Consider the following 24,763-nt stretch of genomic DNA (forward strand, 5'->3'; position numbering starts at 1 on the left):
GAACAACTGCAGAGAGAGAAGCATATATACTTACTCATACGGGCACTCACAGAGAGTGTGAAGATAATGGAATTAATAGAATGCTAAAGGCCGAGCTCTGTGGATGAGACCATATATTGGTCTGTTCAAAAATACAAACCCAAAACAGCAAAATATTTTATGGAAATATTTGAATGACTCATCCTGCACTCATGATATCCAAATGCTCTATAGTAGGAAAATATCCCTTCCCTAATGCCACCTTTCACCAAATAGAAATAGCAGGTAGCAAATAATCATGATTCACAGCTGTGGTGCAAGAGAAAAGCTTTTGGATATTAGAAATGTCCTGCCCAGTGTTGTGTTTTAATGGGAAATGTAGACACATGGAAACAGACTCTGCTTAATTTTTTTTTTTTTTCACCCTAAATGAAAATTGTCATAATTGAATCACCCCATGTTATTTTAAATCTGTACATTTTTCTTTAAACTTTGGAACACACAAAAATAAAACCCAAAATGTTCAGTCTTTCAGGCATTGTAAAAGTAGTCCATATGAATTAAGCGGTTACATCCAAGTATTCTGAAGAGACATAATCGCTTTAAGATTAACATGTTTAATTTAGGCTTTTATTTACATTTCAACATTGATCAATGCAGATACACAGAGCACATCTAATTTGGTGCATGCTTGTGAAGATGAATGGAACAACAGGGCTAAATTATGACAGAATTAACATTTTTGGCTGATTCCATAGTGATTTTATTCCTAGGTTTTTATTAACTAAACAATTTTATTTATTATATATAAATATAAAATGTTGTGTTTGGCTTGCTCCTCAGGCAGTGGCCATGTTCACAGAACTGATCCGAGAGAACTTCAGGAGCAGCAAATTGAAGCAATGCTTGATTCCACCACTAGGGGAGCTCCTGTATCTCATTGCTACACAGGTAAAAAAATAAATAAAATGGTCTAAATAATAAAATAGCATATGAGCAATTATTTACTTGGGGGTATTTTTCAAACTGTGTTGTCTGTAAAAAATCAATTGCAATATTTTTTTTTTACATTATAATATTTATTTTACTTCAAGCTAATATATAAATATACTGTTGCAATCAGAATTATTCAACCCCCAAAGACTGTAATAATTTACAAATGTAAGCTTTTCTAAAGATAGTTTTTATTTATTTATCTTTAGTAGTTTAGTGGCAAATTAAAGTGATTGTCAATGTAAAATGTAATGCTTATGAGTTAAGCCTTTGCAAACTATATAACAAAACTGAATTATCTTGTGCTCCTACACACATACACTTATCAGGATGTAATGATGTACGACACTTAATATGTAAGATCAAAATCAACAGAGTATTTTGAGTTTCTTTTGCACTGATAAGAAAAAAAGCGAGACTATCGCCCGCGCGATAGTCGACCTCAGAGGGTTAAAGCTACGATATGTCATTTTTTTTGCCGCTAACCTCTTAACAAAGGCGTAGGTTGATGACGCATAAGCGGAATTATGGAACTTATCGTCAAGCTGATGGATCTAATAATGTTTCTGAATAAGTGAATACATTGATGTTTTTAACATGACTGCGGTATGAAGCATGGCACGATTGCTAATTAGAGTCCCGCGGATATAAAGGAATAAGGACATTTCATTCTACCGAACTACCCACAAGTGCAGAATTACTACTCGCACAGGTCACTTTATATGACGAATTAAACTTGTGAGGTAACGCAGCGCTGTTTTACTTAGTCTACACTTTCACATTAAACTGCATTTGAGTGTGTTGAAAGTTATTATGTTATTCTATGTTTTAGTTTGTTGGCTGTATGAGACTAGCAGTAAGCTAGATCAACATTAGAATAACATACTGATCATATTCTAACATTTTATAATGTTGAGCTATATATACATTGATTAGTTTTATGTACATTTGCTCACCTGCCTAATAAAGTACATGCAAGAGCGGCGTCTCCATCAAGTCGAAGGTAGTCACGGACGTGGAGCTCTCAGCATCTCGAAAACACCACTAGTGCCGCTAGACGTAACGCAGTTATCCACATCTGTCACCATAGTTTCTATGGCAGTACGAGTGGAAACCAGGGATAATGCGGATATTACGTCATTGACATGCGACAATGACCAGGGATGAGTCATTATTTAAAATAGGAAATATCTCTGAAATTAAAAATCTTTGGGAACTTTTGGGATATTGTAAGTACACAACTGCAGGAAATATATCACACTGTGCAAGTGATTTTTGGATATTTTATTACAAGAATCTTACACATTGTACCAAAAAGCACAATATCATTAAGAGGAATAAAATGTTTGATCAGAGCAACTGAAAAACGCTCAATTTACAAAGACTTGCAAGATGACCTGATGAAAACATTTCAATGCAGAGTATAGCACTTTCCTAGACAACATAACACTAGATAAGCATGGCCTTCATGTTGGGACATCTTGCCGAATGCCACTTTTGACAAATAAGAACATAAAAGACTTGCTTGAATATGCTAAAACTCATTTAGATAGACCTGTGGAGTTCTGGAAGAATGTTTTATGGAGTGATATGACCCATGGATCAGCGGTATATCTGGTGCAAACAAGGCAACACTGACGAGCAGTAGTATATCATCTCTATGGTTGAGGTGGTCCAGTTTTGTCATGAGGAAGGGAAATCTTGACTGTATGAAGGACGTCATGAATTTGAAGTATCAAGCTATTTTGGCAACAATAGTGATTTATAGTGGACTTTCCTGCAGGACATCCCAAAGTATACATCCAAATCTTGTTAAACTTGGTTAAGGGATCAGTCGTAGCATGTTCTTGAGTGGCCTGACAGTCAGATTTAAATCTCATCGAAACTATTGTATAGAGGTGACAAAAGCTTCTAAGCACTTACTCTGTGTTTATTTGAGGTTATAAAGAATAAAAGATTCTGCAGAAAATTTGACTTTGGGGGTTTAATAATTTTGAAAATGAATGTTTAGAGCCATTTTGATTGTTTTGATTTTTATTCAACTTTGCTTTCTCAGAATCACTCAAATGTGTATTAATAAACTTTCTATGATAGTTTACTGATGCCTTTGGTAAACTGTAAAAAACTGTAAACTGGTAAACTGTAAACTTTAAAGCTATTGTAATATATTATTAAAAGGGGTTCTGTTATGGTTTCTTTACATTTTTACATATTCAACTTTCTTTAGAGTGTAATGTGTAATGTAAAGTGTGAAAAGGCACAGTTACAAAGCACAAAGTCCACTCAAAAGCGAGGCATTCTCTATATCAGTAAGCGCCGTTTCACCTTAACTCGTCTTGAGTTTTATTCTGGGAATGTATACGTCACAATAGTCCTGGTTGAGTGTTGAAACCCGCAGTTATGGTAAGGGACTTGACATTTGTTTAAAGCTGTTGACCAATCAAAACACACTGGTCCAGCCGACTAATCAGAGCGCACTACACTTTTCGGAAGGAGGGGCTTCGTAGAGTCGATCTAAAGGTGAAAAATAATGTTTTTTTCTTTTTTTTACATTCATACATAAAAGCACAAAAACAAATCAAGACCATGAAAAAGGGGATAATTAGTCCTCTTTAAAATTATATATATATATATATATATATATATATATATATATATATATATATATATATATATATATATATATATATACATGTGATACAACTATATGATATAAAAAAAAATATTATCCTGGACAAAAAAATTCCACTAATTAAAGATTCATCTATAATTCGCATATCATATCAATATTCACATGGGTTCAATTAGAGAGTTAAGAGGTAGACTGTCTCTTATATTGAAGTAATTATTGATCAGTGCACAACTTCCAGTTTGACTTCTAGAGAGAATGGATCCATATGCTCAATGGCCTGAAATTTCATACAGCTCAGTTTGCTTCTCATAAATGTCTTGCAGGCAATATTTGCCCTCTGGGTATTCCATGACATTTAAAAAGCTCCCTTATGAGGAGAGTTTCACACAACCTCTCAGACCTCATTAACCTCAACATGGGAACCACCTCATAACCGATGCAGTCTGGTGTATCATGCGTAGTAACCTTTAACATAATTTTAGTACTGTAAAGATCACTGCTGAAAATTGTACACTTTTTATTCGCATTTACCCATGTTACCTCTAGTATTTGCCATGGTAACACTGCATTTGCCAGCTATAACACAATCCTTTGATGAAAGTCAGTTTTGGGGGATTTTTAGCATCACACATTTTCAGCAGCCTGTGAATGAGGTCTAAAGGTGTAATGAAGCACAGCCTCTGGAGTCCATAAACGGCTCATCACAGCATCATTTACCTCATTATAGCTAGTGTGATGAGATGGCCTGTTTTCCCAAAATTTGTCCTGTGTTGTAGACATCTGGTCATCCTAATCTGATCGCTGTATTGATCGCTGTAAGGGACTCGAGGTTAGCTGATAACATGCTTTGTTGGGCTTATTTAGGTGTGCATCTCCTGTACGGTTGTGTTTTTCAGGGTCATGCAGTACAACAGCACACGCAGCTTTTATTGATCATATTAGCTCTGAGCCCAGGGGGAGGGACCGGGACACTGTGGCCTTGATTGGCTTTATCTAATGACTTTTTTTCTTCTCCTCAGTTCTAGTGTAATGTGAGCAATTGGTGTGTTAATGCCTTGTATTTCAATAGCAGTCCAGGTGAAAAACTGTGGCTGTGCTCTCTATGACATAATGAATGGGAGTGATACTAGATAAGCCATGAAAGCATACACGCACTCACTATTTCAGTGTTCATCAGTAAAACACAATTGTAATGTATTTGCTCCTTTAACATTGAGAAAAAAATGTACCCTCAGTTTCAAACATTTTGCTGTGTAGTCATAAATAATAGTCAAAAACAAACAAACCACAATAAAATATGATTTTAGATTCTTTCTTAGAACTTAGAAATTTGCAAAATTGCCTGTTGACCAACTGGTCCTAAGGTGGACGGACGGGCAAACAATTTATAGACAAATTGGAAATACAATCTACATTTTGTAAACATTTAAAATAGAAAAACAGAAAAAGACTGGCACACCAAGGCTCCAAAAATGCAAAAATGTAATGGTGGACTCTCACACAAGTAACGTTTTGAGCACTCTTCGTCAACATTGAAAATAGTCAATAGAGCATTGATTGGCTATTTTTCAGCATAAATCTAAGTTCGCTTTTCTGAGATTGTATTGATGTATTTGGCATCTGTTACTACTTTCTCTATTAGCAAGTGCTGTAATTTATTTGTGGATTTACATTTATTAATTTAGGTATATTAGGCTGCTGTCACTTTAAGACTGAATGGACAGATCTGATGTACTGAAATGCATCCTGTTTTTACACAACTGTTAACGTTCACTTAAGACATAAGATACTGTTTATGTGAATACTCCACATGGTAATATATTTGTGTATACATATATTTGATAATACATAATTGTGTATTTCACCATTCAAATGCAATAAGCTACAAAAGAGAACTGAAAGAGTGGTGGCTTTTTTCATGGGTAATTGGGCTTTGTCATTTTTTTTAACATCATGGACATCCCTCTCTTTATTATATATTTCATGCATTTTTCTTTATCACTCTAAAGTGTTAATAACTTTAAGTAGTACGGTGCTATGCATTTTCATGCCGGATTATAAATGGTATAGCAAAATCTCTTTATATTGTCGCCACGATATATATCGTCATACCGCCCAATCCTAATTAGAAGATATAACTACAGCAAATTATGGCCTATTTAAATAGGGCTTTTAGTGTGGTACATATTTTAATATCAGATAACTAAATGATGGTTTTTGGTAAAATAACTTTTGAATTAGTTCAAATTGTTAACTTTACAATAAATTCTATTTGCAAACATTTTCTATTTCAAAATATTCACACATTCTTAATAGTACATGCCTAACATGCAAAAACACTCCATTTAATGTTTGTTTGCTCATCACATTCAGTTATGAATTACATGGATGATGGAAATTATTGTATATATTTTCAATTCAAAATGGCAAAATTATACAAAAAAAGGCTAACATTTTGCATCAATTGACATTACTGCTGGTCGTTTAACATTTCAGTTGTCAAACTGTAATATTACATGTTTAGCTACTTTCTTTGCAATCTTTCACCGTTAAAACTGAAGCTTTGTGCTGTAATGTTTGGATTCCGTCAAGCATTTTGACATCTTAGACCTCTTAGGCAGACCAGCTTAAAAATGCAACTTTAAAACATTTTGTCATCTTGATAACAAACAAATTGGTGCATAATGGATTGCAGCAGAGCAGGATCAAGAATTTCAAATATGGTGGTTATGGCCCTTGGATATTTTATTGTCTAATGCAATGAAATGTATACATTCTTAGGTTTGGCTTATATAATAATAATTTATGTTTTTAATATAAAACTGAAAATATATAATAATAATAATAATAAAACATATATATTATTTATCAGAAGCCAATGTTAATCTTCTCTTCACTAACCTGCAGTGTACATAAAGAGGCCAGTGAGTTGGTGCTATTTTTCATGGAATGATTCCTGCCTCCAAATTTATTGTATAAGCCACTGGGGGGTAGAGTTTTCCCCCTTTTCTGCTGCCAACCCATGGCAATCAATTTTAATGGCCCTGGAAAAAGTTTTAAAAGTTCTCTGTAAGAACAAGAAGCCCATTGATGTACTCACTAATGACTATCAGTTTATGCATTAGATCTTTCCAAATTTAAAGGGTGTAAAATCTTATTGACTACAGAAGTGTTAAATTGACTGTAAAATGTTTTATTGCACAAACTGCGGCAAAATACCTGGTACTGTAAATACAGCCTTGAGCTCATGTATGCTTTTTATAATGCAAAATGAATTAAAAATCTTTAAAAGAAAAATTAAATATTGACGTTTGCAGATACAAAACAACATTAACTCACTTACGGTTTACTTAATTTTACATTTTAATAACCTTCAGTTAATTTACGTAAAAGTTGTTTGTTTTGAATTATAAAGTTGTTTATAATTGTGCAAAAATGTTTATAAAGTTGCACTAATGAATTTTAATTTGAGAGAGGATAGTTTAGAGGGTTTTCATTTAGTCAAATTTCTACAATATATAAAATGTAATCATTTTTTCCTTTCAAATTTATAACAGCCTACTGCACACAGCATAATGCAGCTACATATAAACAGAAATCCAAATCAGGCCTTGACTTGTACGGGGGTGTTGCTCACGAGCTGCTGTTGATGTTGACGATCAGTCTCAGCGCTGTGCTGAACGCAAGCATTAGAAGTTAAATGAGAGCGGGATGTTGCTTCGCAGCATTCTCCCCTTCACCCTCTAATTGACACGATCATTGCTTCTCACTTGAGCTGTATTTCCTGTACCTGCCTGACTGAGCCTGGCGTCTTATTTACTGTCGCAGGACTTTATTTATTTAGCCTCATGATGGTGGCTGCATTTTACTGCTTTTAATTGTTCCCCCAATGAGTCTCTGTAATAGTTGTCTCTCTCTCTCGCTCACACACACACATACTCTCTTTCCTTCCCCTGCAGGAAGAGAAGAAAGAGCGCCCAGGAGGATTGTGGGTCGTTCCTGCTGCCGCCTACACCGTGTTAATGAGGTGCCTTCGGGAAGGGGTAAGACTGCTACACTGTCCTCACAGAGTGTGTATAAGTGCGCGCACTAGTGTGTGCGTGATGTGTGCATGGGGGCGGGGGGGATCTGTCTGATAACCAACCTCCCCCAGTCCTTATAGGCATTATTCGCATGCCGCGAGTAAAAGGCGCTCAACGCTTGTTCGTCAGTCAGTCCTGTCACACAAAAACACTCACTCACCTGCAGCAGAAATGATCACGTAACCGCACCTCCGGTCGTCTCAGTAGCAATTAACCACGCTGGCCTGCACTGTTTGAGAATGGAACCATCTGCATGGAGACAGACATCAAACTGATCATCTCCAGTCTGAACAGACTGTGTTTATTGCGAGTGCTGAGAGCTTCTCTTCCACAGGGGACCGAGCACCATACAGACTCCCTCATTATTCCTTTATTAGCAGGGGAAGATCTGCCATTAAGAAGACAGTTTAGAAGTTACAGCTTGTGTTGCCGACAACCCCTGGTCTGCAGCATTGAAATAAAGTGTCATTCGGAAGGAAAAAGTTGGGAGTGAAAGTTTCTCTAGCTGTTCTGGCGCTTCTTCAGCTACTGTTGTTTTCTGGCTGGTCAGCTGCCAACGATTGGCAAAAGTTTTGCCCTCTAGTGAATGTGCCCAATTTTAGCCCTCTTCTCCAACCTGCTTAGGCAGCATTTGAGGGTTTTTTTCTCTTTTTTTTTGTCTCATCACTTCTTGGTTAAATTTAGATTCTCAGCTGCTTGAAGTAGTTCTTCACGGAGTTCATCTCATTCCATTCAAGGTCGATTTCAAATTTGTGTTTCAGAACTGATGGCTTGTAATGATCAACAGCTGCTGACTGTTTCACTTTCATTAAAAACACCTTGTGTTTTTGATGCATCAGAAACTTTCTAAACTTCACAAGTAGTTCTTGTTTCTACTTCAGACAGAACACTGACATTGACTGTCTTGATGTAAATTGCATGCAAAAATGGTGTTGGTCAAAATGACTGGCTTTACACAATAGCTAATATCTGTTTTTTTTGGGCCAGCTCACACCGAAGTCGACAAAAGACACTTTGTCGAGTTTTGTCGGATCAGTGTGCTACCCCTGTCAGAGTATGTTGGTGTCTGTCGGCGCTTGTTTTCGCAGATTGAACATGCTGAATCGTAAGTAGAATTGTCTGATAAGTGACGTGTTTGTCTGAGTCTGTTGGTGCAGTGTGAATTGACCTTTAGTATTAGTAAAGACATCTGGACACACACACACACACACACAGACAGACAGACAGACAGACACACACACAAATTTGTGTATATATGTATACGTGTGTGTCTGGTTTAGACCACATGCACAAACAGTCTTGTATATACCCAACTCATGATTAAAATTAATTTGATTATGAAATTGTTTAAAAAATATTTGTAATACACTATTTAAACTTTTGCATTTTTTATATACAGTGGCAGAATGTATTTAGACACCTAATCAAACCTGAAAATCTCTGCATTATGTTACAAAATATCAAATCAAGAAGCATGTATTTTACAGAAACATGGCATGGCATTTTCAGCAAAATATCACAAAAATAAAGCTAATGAAGTTTAGACATTATTGTTCAAAATTTGGACACTTTATGGATCAAACTTTAGGGAAATTTTTTCATAGTTAATTTGATGAACTGTGGTTACTGTGTAAAACTCTAGAATCATTTGTTTGTAGACGCTACTTTGATAATTTTTATCTAATGCATCAACATTCAGAGATTATGCATGACCCAAGTGTCCAAATACAATAGACTTATAGTATATCAGAGTAGTTATCAGCATCAATCAGAATGTCATTATCAGTGCAACCCCTAACAAACTCAACAAACATTACACACATTACACACAACACACATTACACACATTACACACAACACACATTAAGCAGAAAAACAGAAGGTGCGTCCCAATTTCGCCTACTTATGCACTATTCTATGCCGTTTTGTAGCGTAAATAGTGCGACAGTGTGTATAAATAGTGTGAATTTTCAGTGTGTTCACACTGAAACTGTATAAAACTGTATAAAATTCATACACTATGTACTATGTACTCAACCGTGTGGTGTATAAGTCTAAGTTCATAGTGTATAGTGTGTAATTTGGGACACAACTAGAGAGAAAAGAAGCCCGGGAGAGAAAGAAAAATGCTCCTCTATTCTAGGATACAAAGCTTATAAGCAAGTCTAGTTCCTCGCAGTAATAAGCTCAGTAATCAGAGAGAGAGAGCTGGCCCTCCAGCACTGTTACTCCCTCGCTCTCTCTCTCTCCCTCTCTCTTTTTCTTCCCAGCAGCACTGCCACCAGGCTGTGTAGTTGATCACTCTCTCTAAAGCAGGTCTAGACTGACAGCGACACGATTGGAGCCGAGGCAACAGCCAGAAGCCGGTGTGAGCTCCCTACGCTGCCTTGCTAATTACACCCCGCAAACATTAACGGCACATCTTCTGGAAAGAAATGAAAGAAACGGGGGTTAATTCAATTCCGCCAATTCCCCAACATTAGCGTCGTGTGAGTACGGTAATAAATCCATGTGTGAGGCTGATGTAGGCAGTAATTGTAATGCCTCGCTGTGCTGACCTGTTTGAGAACCTCTGCTGATTCAGAGAGAGCTGAGCTCAGGAAACAAGACATCAGAGAGAGAGAGAGAGAGAGAGAGAGAGAGAGAGAGAGAGAGGGAGGAAGGGATAGGGAATTAGAGGGAGGGAAGGAGAAAAAAGGCCAGGAGGTGATGATGGGAGAAGGTTGGGGGAGGGTAAGAAGTGCATAACACACACCGAGAAGATGAGAGTAACAGAGCTAGCCAGAGAATATTGTGTGCTCAATCGAGAGTGAGAGTGCTCTTAATTCAGAAAGACAGCCAGAGCAGCATGCAGACAGGTTTTCAGGTCAGACTGCAGCTGGAAGAGCCGTGCACGATTGTGTGTGTGTGCGCGCGATTCCGTGTGCATGGATGATGAAAGGGTTGTGCTCACTGTAAGTGGCGTGTAGCAGAGCCTTGGGCTGCAACTGGGCATCACACTACTCTTCCATTAAATATTTATTACGTACACACACACATACAGTGCATATTCCATCCCCTCCCTATTAGCTGTGCCTGTAGTGCCTCTCTATAGAGCGCACTGACCCTTCTATGGCTCTGAATATCTATGATGCAGTTTATGCCAATGTGTTTTTGCCTCTGATCTCCGTGGCTCCGTAATCAAACGCACTCCGTCTTCGCGTTTAGCAAAGTTGCTGAATCGGTCACGAACAGCCGCTATGCTGAATTGGTCACGGACAGCCATTCAATATGCATCAACCTGCGGACCATCATCATGGATTGTGTTGATCAAGAAGGTAACTTTGTTACCGAGGGTTTGTCAATGTGTAATGTCAGTGGTGTTTGGCCATGAGACCCAAATTTTACCATCGTCATTAAGCCTCAACCCAAATTTTTAGGCATTTGAACCAAGCAAATGTATTTCTAAAAAATGGTTGACACACAAGTACCGTCCCACTTAAATTAACATACACATACATTATAAAACTACCACTGATGAACAAACAGTAAGTTGGTATGAGAAACCACAGTCATTCAAAATACAGAAAATGGCACACTGAAAATAAAGTTGTATTTTGGGTTAAGGTTATGGAAACTTCAGTTACTACGAGAACTACACAATACTAACATGAACTGTTAATAAACATGAACACTGATCCTAATGAATAGAATGAACACCTGCATGTAAATCCTTCCCAGCTAACAGTTACGCAATTTATTGGCACTTTTTTGTAATTTCATGACTTGCTAATTGACAACGTAACTACGATGTTGCATGCTCGTAACTTCTTTTGCTTTTTATATATAGTAAAGTGATACACAGCACACACCCCTCAGCATTTGCGCTCACAATTGAAGAGTATGCAAGTAATGACTTTCTTTTTCAGCTGATGTCGCTTAGGCTGTGCATACTCTGTTAACCAGTAGCTAAATAACTTTTTAACTATTCAAAGATGCTTGATCCCTATTTGTTCAGAGATTCTTTTGCATTTTACAATGCAAAATGCCCCCCCCCCCCCCCCCCCCCCTAAAAGTGTGAAAATGAGAAAAGTACAGAAACCCTAAACTTGGTATGATAGTCTCTTCCATTATTAAGGGGCACACTTGTCTATTTCATCAGGTGGTGTCTATTTGGAATCAAAATTTTCAATATTTGTCAAAAGTGTCAATTTTTTCCTTCATCCCTACTGTTAATGTTATTAAGGTTATGGCAATAATGTAAAATAGAGATATATTTGAAGAATAAGTCTCCATTGGAATATGTTCTTAAGAGTCTTCATATTCCAATCAGAAGGCCTCCTTAGTGGGGATGATTTCAATAGCCATATCTCCATCCACCTATTTTTATGCCCATTTTGGGATATCGCATACAAAACCGGTAGATGGAAACTCCAAAATGCACATCAATTATATAATATACCAGCGGACCGATCTCGTTCCACAGCACCTGAAATGTTGTACTGAAATGTCTGAGCAAAGTCTGTCGACAAAGTGGTTCATTATAATTTTCGCATTATTCAAATTCTTACACGACTGTTTTCCCAAACAGCAGCATCCACCTCCGAACGCAAGATAACATCATTGCGAAATTATTATATACAGTGGCATCTTCTAGCGCAGAAACTTCCATTTTTCTTAGTGATATTTAGCGGCAGTTTATCAGGAAGTGACGATTTTTGTTCCGTTCGGCTTACTGGATGGAAACTGCATTTGTTTTATTTGCAAATGTTTTATGTGATATTCCAATTTTGCGCATTGATTAAATTTACAACTTTGGATTGAAACATGTTAGACATGTAATGTAATTACAAATTGAAAAAAGAGTGTTTTTGAGGGGGTGCACCAAAATATATTTTACAACCTGTAATGGCTTGTACATATATTAACCATGAAAAAAGTTTACGGAGGTCTTCTTGAGTCCTTTCTGTGATATAATTTATACATTTTAACAGCACTTCATATATATTCATTTCAAATATTAATAATCAAGCAAGCATTTTTGTAAAATTATTATATTCATTTTCATATTCATATATATTACAATTATTATTATAATTATTTTTTTTAAGAAAAATTTAATAAAAGTCATTATAGAAGCAATGTGTTGTGAATACTGTTCCATGTCGACTTTGAGCATCTTCCTAGTCTTGACCAGCTCTGGTTTTGGATTTGGAGAGACCACAGTAGCTGGAATAAAAGAATGTTTATGCCTGGGACTGAATGGATTGATGCTAAAAGAGAAAGAAACAGGGAGGTCACACTAATGAAAGGCCTGCCTGGCTAAGGCAATTTACATAGTCCTTTATTTAGGACCAGGTGTGCTGCTCCTTCAAACAGACACTCGTGTTGTTAGATGGAGCCACACATAGATCACCTCTGTAAGCTTTACGTAATCTCTGTCGCTAACAAACACACACACATATAAATCCAAAATGGGCTTGAATGAGTGTATTTAGCTGTAGAAAACACCTGTACTATATTATGAAATATGTTCATTATTTTTTTTTTTTTAAATGAGCCCAATCAGCATAATTTAACATAAATGTACTTCATTAATTGTTTCGCAGATGGTCGCAAAATGCCAGTGACACTAAGGGCTGAGATGACTATAATTGGTGGTGCTTTGCCACGACAATCATCACAATTACGATTGCTTATACTTGCTGTATATTATTTGAACAACCCCCTAACCCTACGTATTAAATTTCAACTTGTCTACACCACTATTTGTTTTTTCAGACTTTTTCACCAGTGGGATGATAAAATAGAAAGAAAAAAAACACAAATTATTTGTGTTTTATCAAACTAAGAATCTTCTCAGACCCCTTGCAAAATAACCCAATTCTCTTTAGATTCACACTGACTTGCCTTGAAATTGTACCTTTTTATCTATGCATGTGTACACGTATCCTTCTTCAGTAAACTGTCCTTTGCTGAATACTGGCATCAATAATGCATATTTACTACAGTACATATTGTTTGTTTTCTGCATCTTATAATAAAAAAAAACAATTGAAATAGAATAAAAACTCAGTACATTTTGTTGTCATTACCAATGAGCCTCCACTTGTGCAGTTATGAGTTCATGAAAACTGCTCTCGGACCCCTGAACGAATTTCGCCAGTAAGCAACCATATAAAAAACTCCTCATATAACAACAACCGCATTGCAACTCCGCTACCATATTGAAAGATTCTAGTGCCATGTAAGTGGGTTTTGCATAACCACCCATTTTCTTCAGAACATTAAAAAGAATGTAGTGTGTTAATGATCCACTGTGAGAATCTAAACTCTCCTGTATTTAGGACAGCATATCTGTTTTAAAGGAATTATGTAATTTCACTGTCTTCAAAGCTGTTAAACTTTTTAACACTGCATCTCCAGTTACTGTGTCGGTGTGCATCGACTTTTTCACGAACGTAGACTAGTTTAGGTTTGACCTCCTGTTACCGCATCGAGTTACTTACTGCTGATGTTGCGAGAGAGAATTTGGGAGAAATACATAAATTCAGTAAAGTTTGGCTTGAGCATGGCTCGAGGCAAGAATCGAGCTGGGAAGCTCAGCAGAGGTGTGTGAGAGAGAATGAGGCAGAGATTGGAGGACAGATCTCTGGTGAGAAGCTGTCCTCACCTCGTAGCCCCTGTAAGTCTGACATTGTGTGGGTTTAGGAGGCAGCTGCAAGTTTATATATAAACATATATCGGAATAAGTCCTATGCGCATCAAATCAGGTTAGTCAGGCAGAACACATGGCATAGATGAGTGGCACGATTTGGGCAGGGTATCTGGGTTACGCCGTGTCCTAACCAGGAGCGGTGCGACTGGTTTCCAGCGACAAGTTGTATGTCTGTGCACTAGAGATGTCAGAAGTACTTGTAAAAAGTGAAATAAATAAATAAAATGAAATAACCATTCCAGTTTTTGCTGTTTGGTTGCTAGGGTGTTCTGGATGATTGCTAGGTGGTTGCTAGGGCATTGCTAGGCATTGTTTTTGTCCAATTAGAAATAAACCTGGAATTGTTAATCTGGTATGGTTTGGGCCGTGTGTCCACCAAAGCGTTTTTAGCCGGTTGAAAACGCTAGGCGCTCTGCTCAAAACGCCTAGCACTGGGCGCTTGAAAGCGTTTTGGCAGCGCTGCGTTTTTTCAGTTGAGACGCTTCGTTGCTATGATACAGAATAACCGCAGCACAGTTTACTTGTAACTGATTTTTCAGATAATTTGTTTCATACTACAAATAAATTTTTTATCCATTTTGTTTGGTTAGCTCTGCTGGTTGACGTTGTACAGATAGAATGTTGTGACAGTTGGTCGATGTGATATTTGTCCCGCCCCTCCTCCACTGTGATTGGACGGCTGTGTAAAAAGTGACAGTGATGAGCGCAGCGTTTTACCCAAGTTGCACATTTTTCATCTCTCGGCGACCAGTAAAAAACGCCGGGCGCTCAGCGCTTGAGCGTTAAATACACGCTAAGCGCCTCGCTACGCTCATGGCGTTTAAAAAACGCGGTGCTCCCATTGAAAACAATTGGAATTATACGCCAGCTGCGTGAAAAACCGCTTTGGTGGACACCCGGCCTTACTTTAGAGTGACAGCATTAGTTTGTAACTAATGTATGCTGAATACAGTCTCGAAAACTGCCTAGTTTATATAACTTAAATCATCATGACCTACTTTATGTAAAATGTCCATTCATCAAACCACAATCTTTACTCAGTTATTCTGTACTTAATTAACTCTTTCCCTGCCAGTGTTTTTGTTTTTTAAGTTACCAGCCAGTGGCAGCATTTTTTATAATTTTCACAAAACTCTGCTTAAAAAAAAAAAAAAAACGTGTTTTTCTCAACACTTGAATGTATGTAAGTTTCATAAAAAAGGCAACATTTTGAACAAAAAGCTGAGAAAATCATGTTTTTGTCAAAGAATACGTCCAGATCGGATTCAGAATGATGGTCAAAAATAGATGGAGTAGATTGAGTCCATCATAACCCCCAAAGCTTGCATAGCACTGCACCTCTCCGTGGGTGTGACATTTCATTTAGGAGCATTACCCAGTTTTGATTTATATGCAGTTTAATGTTTGATGATCACAGTAGCTTACATGTGCATAAGCAATGCTTCTATGGCTTGTTTCTGCTTTTTCTTTTCTTGTTTTTGGATCTGGAGATTCTGTATTATTTCAAAAGATGCATCCTTATCGTATAACAATGAAAACATGGAAAGCCAGAAAATTTCGTCAATAGCTGGGAAAGAGTTCACTTTAATTGATTTGATCCTTAAATGTTTTATTTTAAGTGTCAAGTGGCTGTTCACACTAGGACTAGTTAACCCAGGTTCATTCTAAACCCCAGAAGAATGAAACTGTCTTAATTCTAATTGATGTTTTTTCACCTCAAAAGCTGAAAATCTGTTTATCCAACATACAGTGTTCATGGGAATTGCTGTGTTCACGCCATGTTGTAATTACTATAATTACGAGATGACAACCTGTGACGTTCTACTCGCTGATGTTCACTTCCTCGGACTCAAAATTTCTCTTTTTATGGCAACATTATCAATGGCAAAATGAATTTGCATGTATATATATATATATATATATATATATATATATATATATATATTAGAGGTGGGCATAGATTAATTTTTTTAATCTAGATTAATCTCACTGGAATCTTGGAATTAATCTAGATTAAAATGGCTCATTTGAATTCTGCCGAAGGCATTCAGAATACGTGTGCTACCCAAATAATGACTAAAAGTAAGTCTTTGAGAATAGTTCGCCTCGCGTAGGGATGTGAATTTCTGCCAAAAATGCCATTCGACAATAGAGGAGCAAAAGTCGAATATCGGGCAAATTTTTTTATAAAATAAATAAATAAAACGCACAATTACAATGACAGAAAGGGAGGCCAATTTCATCTTTAGCGATTTGTCATCAAACAAACCGTTTATTAATTGAACAAGTAACATGTTGTCGTCGTTTTTTTTAACATAGTAGGCTAATTGGAAGAAGAAAAAAACAATAAGCACGACGTAGCTACAGTCCGTTTTTGCATCGCCAAACCAGATGCTCGTTAGATCAAAAAATAATGTCATATGTCATAATGATTTTATGTGAACCTGCCTTTACCGGCAATAGCCTCCTCCTTTTTAAACAAATTAGTTTCAATCAATGTAAACTATTCGTGTGACTATGCCCCTGCGCAATACACACACATTACCGCGGGATGGCGGGTGTTCATTTCATAAACTGTACACAATGGTAGCTTATTTATTTTGTAGCCTATAAATTAATGTATATGTCCAACGGATAATGTCATACTTTTTAGTAGTGCTATCGTGGTGTAATAATCTTATTGGTTGTAAAATGTATTACCTGAATGAAATGAAATCGAACGTATCGTCCTGTGGAATCATTCATTCACAGACAGCTTACGAAGATGTTCAACTAATATAGATCTTCATCGCTGGCAAAAATATGATGCATTTGCAGATTTGCTTTCACTAGACTAAACTGTAGCTCTTGATGTTCTTAAATCTTCCTGTTACGACTCCGTGTCGAGTGTGATTGAACGCGCTTCAGAGTTCAGACGATTCAGTGCGTGAGGAACTGAACAGAACTGATTCGCGAACCGATTTAGACAGATCTGCCAACTTGTTTGATGAAGTCTTTGAACAGAATTGACCCAAAAGAGTGATTCATTTGTAAATTGATCATCGCTCATGCCCATAAAAAAGATACAGCGTGCTTGGAATAAACTCATTTAACAACATGTAAAGTAACGAGAGGAACGATCAACTAAACATGTAAAAGTATACACCTTGTGTCCCTGACAGGAAAATACCCTGCTGCGCGATTTGCGCGAAAATATAACGATATTCGGAAAAGCTATTTTATGATCCCAACCCAACTTTGATAATAGATTAACGGCGATATTTTTTTTATCGTCCGATAAGAGTCTCACGTTAACGCAGCACGTTAACGCCGATAACGGCCCACCACTAATATATATATATATATATATATATAATTATGTAAAAAAAAAAAATTTTTGTCATAACGCAATGAAACATGCCAAATTGTGCGGACATAATTTTTGGCCAGGCTGTCATACTAAGAAATTAACACGAGAGAACCAACAAAATATTAATATCTGATTATGTTGTAGTCAATGTATGCTTTTTCCTGATTTTTGATTTGTTGTTCTATGCATTTTTGTTTTGCATAGTAAAATAAAACCTGTATCAGTAGCTTACCTCCCTTTTTTTGCCAAACAGTTTTTTTTCTAATAAATACCTTAACCAAGTTTAGTGATTTGTTTAGTGATTTGTTCTTCCCTTATATTTAAAATATTTAACAACAGAAAATATTTTTCTCATATTTTAAAGGTTTAATCAAACTTGTAGGGACATTAAAAACAAATTACCTAACCAATACTCTCCAGACATCACTTTTGTCCACTACTGTATGTTCCACATAGTATGTATGTGTGTAGTATTAATAAAATTCGGACACACTACATCTGGCCTGTTATCACTGTTATGTGACATATGGCATCAGTTGGGTCGCTTTACTTCCATTCACAAATCCTCTCCTGTGACCTCATGGAATAGTAAAGTGCCCATCTAATGCACACTTCAGAATCTCTGCAAAAGTAGTAGGTCATTTCTGGTATTTGTTTTCACAGAGCATGGTTTCATAGCCTGATTTTAAATCAATCTAAACTCTACTTCTAAATTGCACGTGTGAAATTTTCCTTTATCCCAGGGTTAAAAGTGCGGTTTAGAATGTCGATAACTCTGGAATCATTAGGGCTTTTCACGCTGTGGTTAACCCAGTCATTTCCTTTTAGTTTGGAGCCTTGGCTGGTCAGGTTATGGAGTTGCACTGGATAGTGCTCTGTAAATGTGTTTGTGTGTGCATGTAGACGGGTGAGAAATGTGCTCTGGTACCTTCAGTTTCGGGTAATTTCTAGTCCATCTAGTCAGGGCAGCCTATAAAGTCCTTCCCCTCGACCGCAGCCAGATGATCCCTAAAGCATCTTACTCAGACCTCAGTGGAAATAGACTAGCTGTGTGTATTCGAAAAAGCATGAACTCGCCTACAACGGAGCGTATTTGTCCTGTGGAATTTAAATTATTATTGAGAAACCTCAGGCTGCTGGATTTTAGTTTCATTTTCTATGCCTTTTTGACAAGGCCCTGTAGCAGCTGTCAGTCATTTCCCCTGCTCTAGCGAGTGCCAGCTCTACTTCATTACCTAAAGCCTCCACGAAGCCAGACCACCAGACTCCAGCACAAAGAGTTACGATAGGGGCCACGGACTCTGGAGGAGCTGCTATGTTATTTGTGTTGCGTCAGAATATTCTACTTCAGACTTCTTTCTACTTTTTTTGCCTCCAAGAGACAGTATGTGTATTAATGCACCTCTTCCATGGACGAAGGTGAACTTTCTTTTAGCTTTGAGACAGGGTCTAGGAACTACATTACAGTGAAGGCATCCATATTGCATAGCAGCAGTGCACAGTGTAACTGCGCCTCTAAGATATGCCCAACCTCTCCGTTTGCTATTTTCCTCACTCGACTCTGCGTGCCTGCCGTTTGTTGAACGCTGTTAAATGTTTAATTTCCACCAGATACGGTTGCAGAGAGACACGCTCAAGGACAGGGGTCCAAATACATAAAAAACACAGCTAGCTAAATCTCTACATATTGCCCTTCGTTATCTGCGAGCGAGATTTGCTGTGGTGTGAAATTTAAGGAAATTATTTCACTCAAGTTTGGAGGGTGTTGAGGGACTATTAGGTCATGATGTAATTGCGTGAAATTCATAAAGGTCTGTGTGTCCCACTTACAAATGGATTTATGAACACATGTCTTTGAGTGTAATACTTAATGCTACAGCCCATTCTTTAGATTCATGTTTTTTTTGTTGTTGTTTTTCAGAGATTGATTGCTTTTAAAGTCCACATGAAACACTGTTAGCAAGCCATTTGATTCGTGTAATCTTATGGGGCTTGATTTTAGCCAATGGGAATTGTTTGGATTGTGAAAAGTAGGTGTTGGTTAATACAGTAGTATTAAGGTATACGTTATTAAGAAAAGCCCAATTTATACTTCTGCGTCGAACTTACGCCGTAGCTACGCCGTAGGCTGTGCGTAGCGCGCGTACCCTTCGGCGTACCCTGACGTGCACCTCTCCAAAAATGTAACAACGCGTCAATTCTACGCGGACGCAAGCGCTGTGATTGGTCTGCTCAAACCGCTCCCTCGGGTTTCACATGCTCCCTCTGCGTGCGTCAACGCGGACAACGACGCAGAAGTATAAATTAAAACCAATGCGTAGTCTACGACGTAGAGGCTCCGGCGTATGTCCGACGCAGAAGTATAAATCAGCCTAAAGGCAGAGCAAGTTATTACACTTTGATTTAAAGATTACAAAGACCTTTTGTTTTTGGTAACACAATATTCTATTTGATGCATGGCCTTAGAGGTTTTTTTTTTCCTCCAAAGATGTAAATATAACAAATATTATTGGAGTATGTTTTTACAAGAAAATACTATTTCAGTCTTTTTACTTAAAACCAAACAAACATTTAATTCAGTGTTACTTGCCATTTGTTTTGCCAAAATGCAATTTCTGAGTGAAAGACGTTTCAAAGTAAATCCTACAGCATTTTTTTCAGTGTAGTTGATGTTAATTTCAACATTTACTAATTATTAAAGTAAAAAGAAAAATCTGTTTATATATTATTTAATGAACCCGAGCAAAGATTAATAAAATGAACAGTTTATTTTATTAACTTTTTTTAAATAAATAATGTACTGATGAATTGTTAACAATAAGACCGGCAATGTGTATTAAGTGAATTCAATTTATTTTGTTCCAGTAAGTGTGATATATAAAATGTAACATTTTTCATTAACACTTTACAATAAGGTTTCATTAGTTAACATAAACTAATAATGAACTGCTCTTCTACAGCATTTATTTATCTTTATCATTTATGTTCATTTCAACATTTACTTGCACATTATTAAAATCAAAAGTTGTATTTGTTAACATTAGTTAATGCACTGAGATCTAACACGAACAAACAATGAACAGCTGTATTTTTATTAGCTAACATTAACAAAGATTAACAAATACAATAGCAAATGTATTGCTCTTGATTAGTTCATGTCAGTTAATATGTTAACTAATGTTAGCAAATGAAACCTTATTGTAAAGTGTTACCCAATTTTTCTCTCATTTGGAGCTCATCAGGTGCTTGGTAACACTTTGAATGTTGGCAGACTACAGCAAACTTTGTGCATATTGATTTAAACCATAGCTGAATGTTCATGAATTATGGGGGATTCGTTTTTCTCAGGAGGACTTGGTGGTGAACCACATAGCTGCCAAAACCATAGAGAATGTGTGCAGCCGAGATTCTCAATACGCCCAGGGATTCATCACTGCAGAGGTGGGACCTGCACTCTGGTATCTGTTCACACACTCCACTGTGGATGCACTCAGGGTCAGCGCTATATCTGTGAGTATCAAACACACATCATTCTCATCACTTTAACTGTGTGTTCAAACGCATAGTGTTCAATAGTTCATACTGTTTAATTAATTTTACATTTAGAGAGTTGATTACAAAAGTTTCTCAATGCATCTGAATTTTTCAGCAACAATGTGAGATTGAAAATATTTTGGTTAAATGTGCTTTATACAAGCTGCACTAAAATATGTCGACCCACCGTAAGGAAATCTGAGCTTGCACAAATTACATGGTCAAAGAAAATAGTGCAAGGAGTTTCATGTTAAAGAGATAGTTCACCCAAAAATGAAAATTACTTTATTAAAAACCCTCATGTCATTCCAAATCCGTAAGTCTTCCGTTCCAAAAGGTTTATAAAGAGATCGTAAAAAACGAATCTATATGAATTGACCGGTTTAGTCGAAAATTTTCTGAAGACACACGATCGCTTTATATGATGAACCGTTTCAATTTTTATTCACATAAACATTAATCAACTCACACATCAGTTGTGGTAAACAGAAGCTCAAGCACATTTTCTTGATGTGCGAGTAACACATTCTCGTGTGTTACACAGCACGTTTGAGCTTCAGCAAGAACCAATGAGGTTCATTATTGTTACGCAACACGTTTGAGCTTCTGCAGGAACCAATGAGATTCATTCTTGTGTGTTACACATCACGTTTGAGCTTCCGCAAGAACCAATGAGGTTCATTCTTGTTACGCAACACGTTTGAGCTTCTGCAGGAACCAGTGAGATTCATTCTTGTGTGTTACACATCACGTTTGAGCTTCCGCAAGAACCAATGAGGTTCATTCTCGTGTTAAGCAGCACTTTGAGCTTCAGCAAGAACCAATGAGGTTAATTTTCGTGTTAAGCAGCACTTTGAGCTTCAGCAAGAACCAAAGAGGTTCATCTCATGTGTTACACGGCACGTTTGAGCTTCCGCAAGAACCAATGAGGTTCATTCTCGTGTGTTACGCAACACGTTTGAGCTTCCGCAGGAACCAATGAGGTTAATTCTCGTGTTACACAGCACGTTTGAGCTTCAGCAAGCGGTTTGTTCTTGCGCGTCAAGCAGGTTCTTTTGACCTGACGCGATGCTAAAAATCCATTGAAGGCAAATGTCAACCGTTAAGCAACTGAATGACAGTAGGTGGGGCCTATGGTGAGATGATGTATAACTATTGGACGTTGTCTTTCTCTGGAGGCAGTCATATGAAAATTGATTTGCCCGTGTGACATCACAGATCCTGCTATATCAAAACGAACATTTTTTTGGAGCTTTATTAAATAAATGCTTTGTTTATAATGAGTAGGACGTTTTAACCCTCATGGCATGGTGAACTCGCCATTGCGTTCTGTTTGATTTTTTTTTCACATAGCAGCGAAATTGACTTAAAATGCTCTGTCATTTATGGTCATACAGATAACAGCAATACATCATTCAAAACTTTTATTTGTGTTCACTTACAATAAAAGCAAAACATTGTGCTTTTGTTAAATAAAGAATACAAACAGGGTGTGCTTTCTGCCATCTCTGTGTACTTTTTTTCTGGAGCGTGTCAAAAGAAAAACAAAACTCAGCGTATACTTGCCACATAGACATGAGAAATATATCCATTCTACTCGGAGAATATTTGTTTTCATTTAGAATTAGATTATTTCAGTTGATCTAATCTGTATGAAAATAGATAGATGTACAGTTGTTTCCATGTGAGCTCATTACCCCTAATGAGAACACTCCTATGGACTCCTATCTGAGGTGATCCCAGCAAACAACACATCAACTCCATAAAACACACCACGCTTCATCAGATTCATTTACTTCACATCATTTTGGGATGCGGTGAAGAATAATCCTGGACGAATTTACCTCAGAAAAAGAGCGCAACTTGTTTCGGATTCATTTTGAGGAGTGACTTGATCCAACGGATCCAGCCTAAAGAAAACTATGTGTTAAGCTATTTTTAATGGTTCAGAGACCATTTTTATGTCTGAAGTTCAAGTTAAGTTTGATTTCTCATGTCATGACCCCTTTAAATATATATTTCATGATGTTATGGTTAGGTTTATTTTATTTTTTACTCCAGACCTACATGCAATCAACTGACACATTCTTCTTTTTTTCTTTGTCAACTTTGTTTTTATACTGTAAGGTTCTTAACCTTTTAATAAGACAATCACATTACATTCCTCCAAATAAATAAATAATATTATGTAACAAAAAAGCAGCAGCATTAGAGATACTGTATTCAACCCACCTCCACCCACCTGTCTTCTTACATTTATCTGCCCTTCCAGGCTCTATGTAAAATAACACGCCAGTCTGCTGGGGCCTTCCAGAGCGTGATTGACAAGGTGGGATTACCCAGCATCCTCAGCTGTCTGGTGTCAGGCATCAGCCGTGTCCAGCAACACATGCTCACCATGTTTGCTGCCATGTTGGCATCAGGAGCACATTCCCACAGATTGGTACAGGACCGGGTATGTACATACGCATACGTTCATGCACACATATTTATTAGGGCTGTCAAAGTTCAAATTAAGAGGAATCCCTTACTTTACATTTTCAAGACAAAATTACTTCAATTACAGAAATTATTTAGTAATACATTACACCCAACTCTAGTCCAGACCAAACATTATCCAAGCAATCATAGCAGGTTTTTTTTTTTTTTTAAGTAAAAATATAAATCGTGAGTGTGTACAGTCTTAATAAATAATGATATACTTTATTGGCCTTGGCTATGTTTAGGAAGAGGTTTTGAGATTTGATGTAGCTGCATAATTCATAGTTATCAGAAATATAAAAACATGTTTTCATACATTTAAATATTAATAAAGTGGTGGTGTGAAAGAAACATGCACCTTAATGAATGATGTTTTCGTTGTCTCTCGGGTTTCTGTTTTTTTTTTGGGTTTTTTTGCATTCAGAAAATATTCACAGTTTCCTCTCACTTTTAATGACAGTATTAAAAGTTTCAGTAAGGAAAAAGCAAAGGACAAGCGTGCTGTGTTGCCCACAATTCAGTTGTACACAGCTATTCTAGCATGTGAAGTCCTGTCTGAGATTTCTTTGAGCTAAGTTTGGAGCAGGGGAGAATCCATGCAATTGTCCTGAGAACATGGTGTTTTGTACTTCCTGTATAAAGAAACCCAAAGGACACTGCTTTACACACCTTGTTGCATTCCGGGGCATTTATGAAAACGCTTAAACTTGCACTGCTCTCTGCCTCTCTCTCTCTCTTTCTACTGCTGACTATTAGTCCTCCTCACTCTGTTCCTTGCCCCTTTTTTTTCTTTTCACTCTTGCCATCTTTCTGTCCCTCATCCTGATTTTATACTTCTCACTCTTTTTAATTCTTTTGATTAGGTACAATTTAGTACAAAAAGTCTTACGTTTACCCCATAATGGTTGGTTAAGGCAGTTGTAACACTAAAAATAAAATAACCCACTGTGTCTCAAATGAGAGTACACTTCAAAGTAATACTGTAATTTTACATACGATACACATTATTGTAACTG

At 37.0% G+C, this 24,763-nt stretch overlaps 1 protein-coding gene across 6 annotated transcripts in view; it reads left to right on the forward strand.

Moving 5' to 3' along the window:
* The window catches only part of ulk4 (unc-51 like kinase 4), a 231,409-nt gene that overhangs the window by 33,431 nt on the left and 173,215 nt on the right, over positions 1 to 24,763 (forward strand). For all 6 annotated transcript variants that reach the window (XM_077207698.1, XM_077207725.1, XM_077207715.1 and 3 more), the window contains 4 exons: positions 823 to 930; positions 7,564 to 7,647; positions 21,081 to 21,242; positions 23,539 to 23,721. In XM_077207698.1, the coding sequence (XP_077063813.1) occupies positions 823 to 930; positions 7,564 to 7,647; positions 21,081 to 21,242; positions 23,539 to 23,721 (537 nt within the window). The remainder of the gene's footprint in view (positions 1 to 822; positions 931 to 7,563; positions 7,648 to 21,080; positions 21,243 to 23,538; positions 23,722 to 24,763) is intronic.

Source organism: Siphateles boraxobius, unplaced genomic scaffold (assembly GCF_051911475.1).
Source record: "Siphateles boraxobius isolate OS27281-9 unplaced genomic scaffold, OSU_SipBor_1 12, whole genome shotgun sequence".
In the NCBI taxonomy this organism is placed as follows: Eukaryota; Metazoa; Chordata; class Actinopteri; order Cypriniformes; family Leuciscidae; genus Siphateles; species Siphateles boraxobius.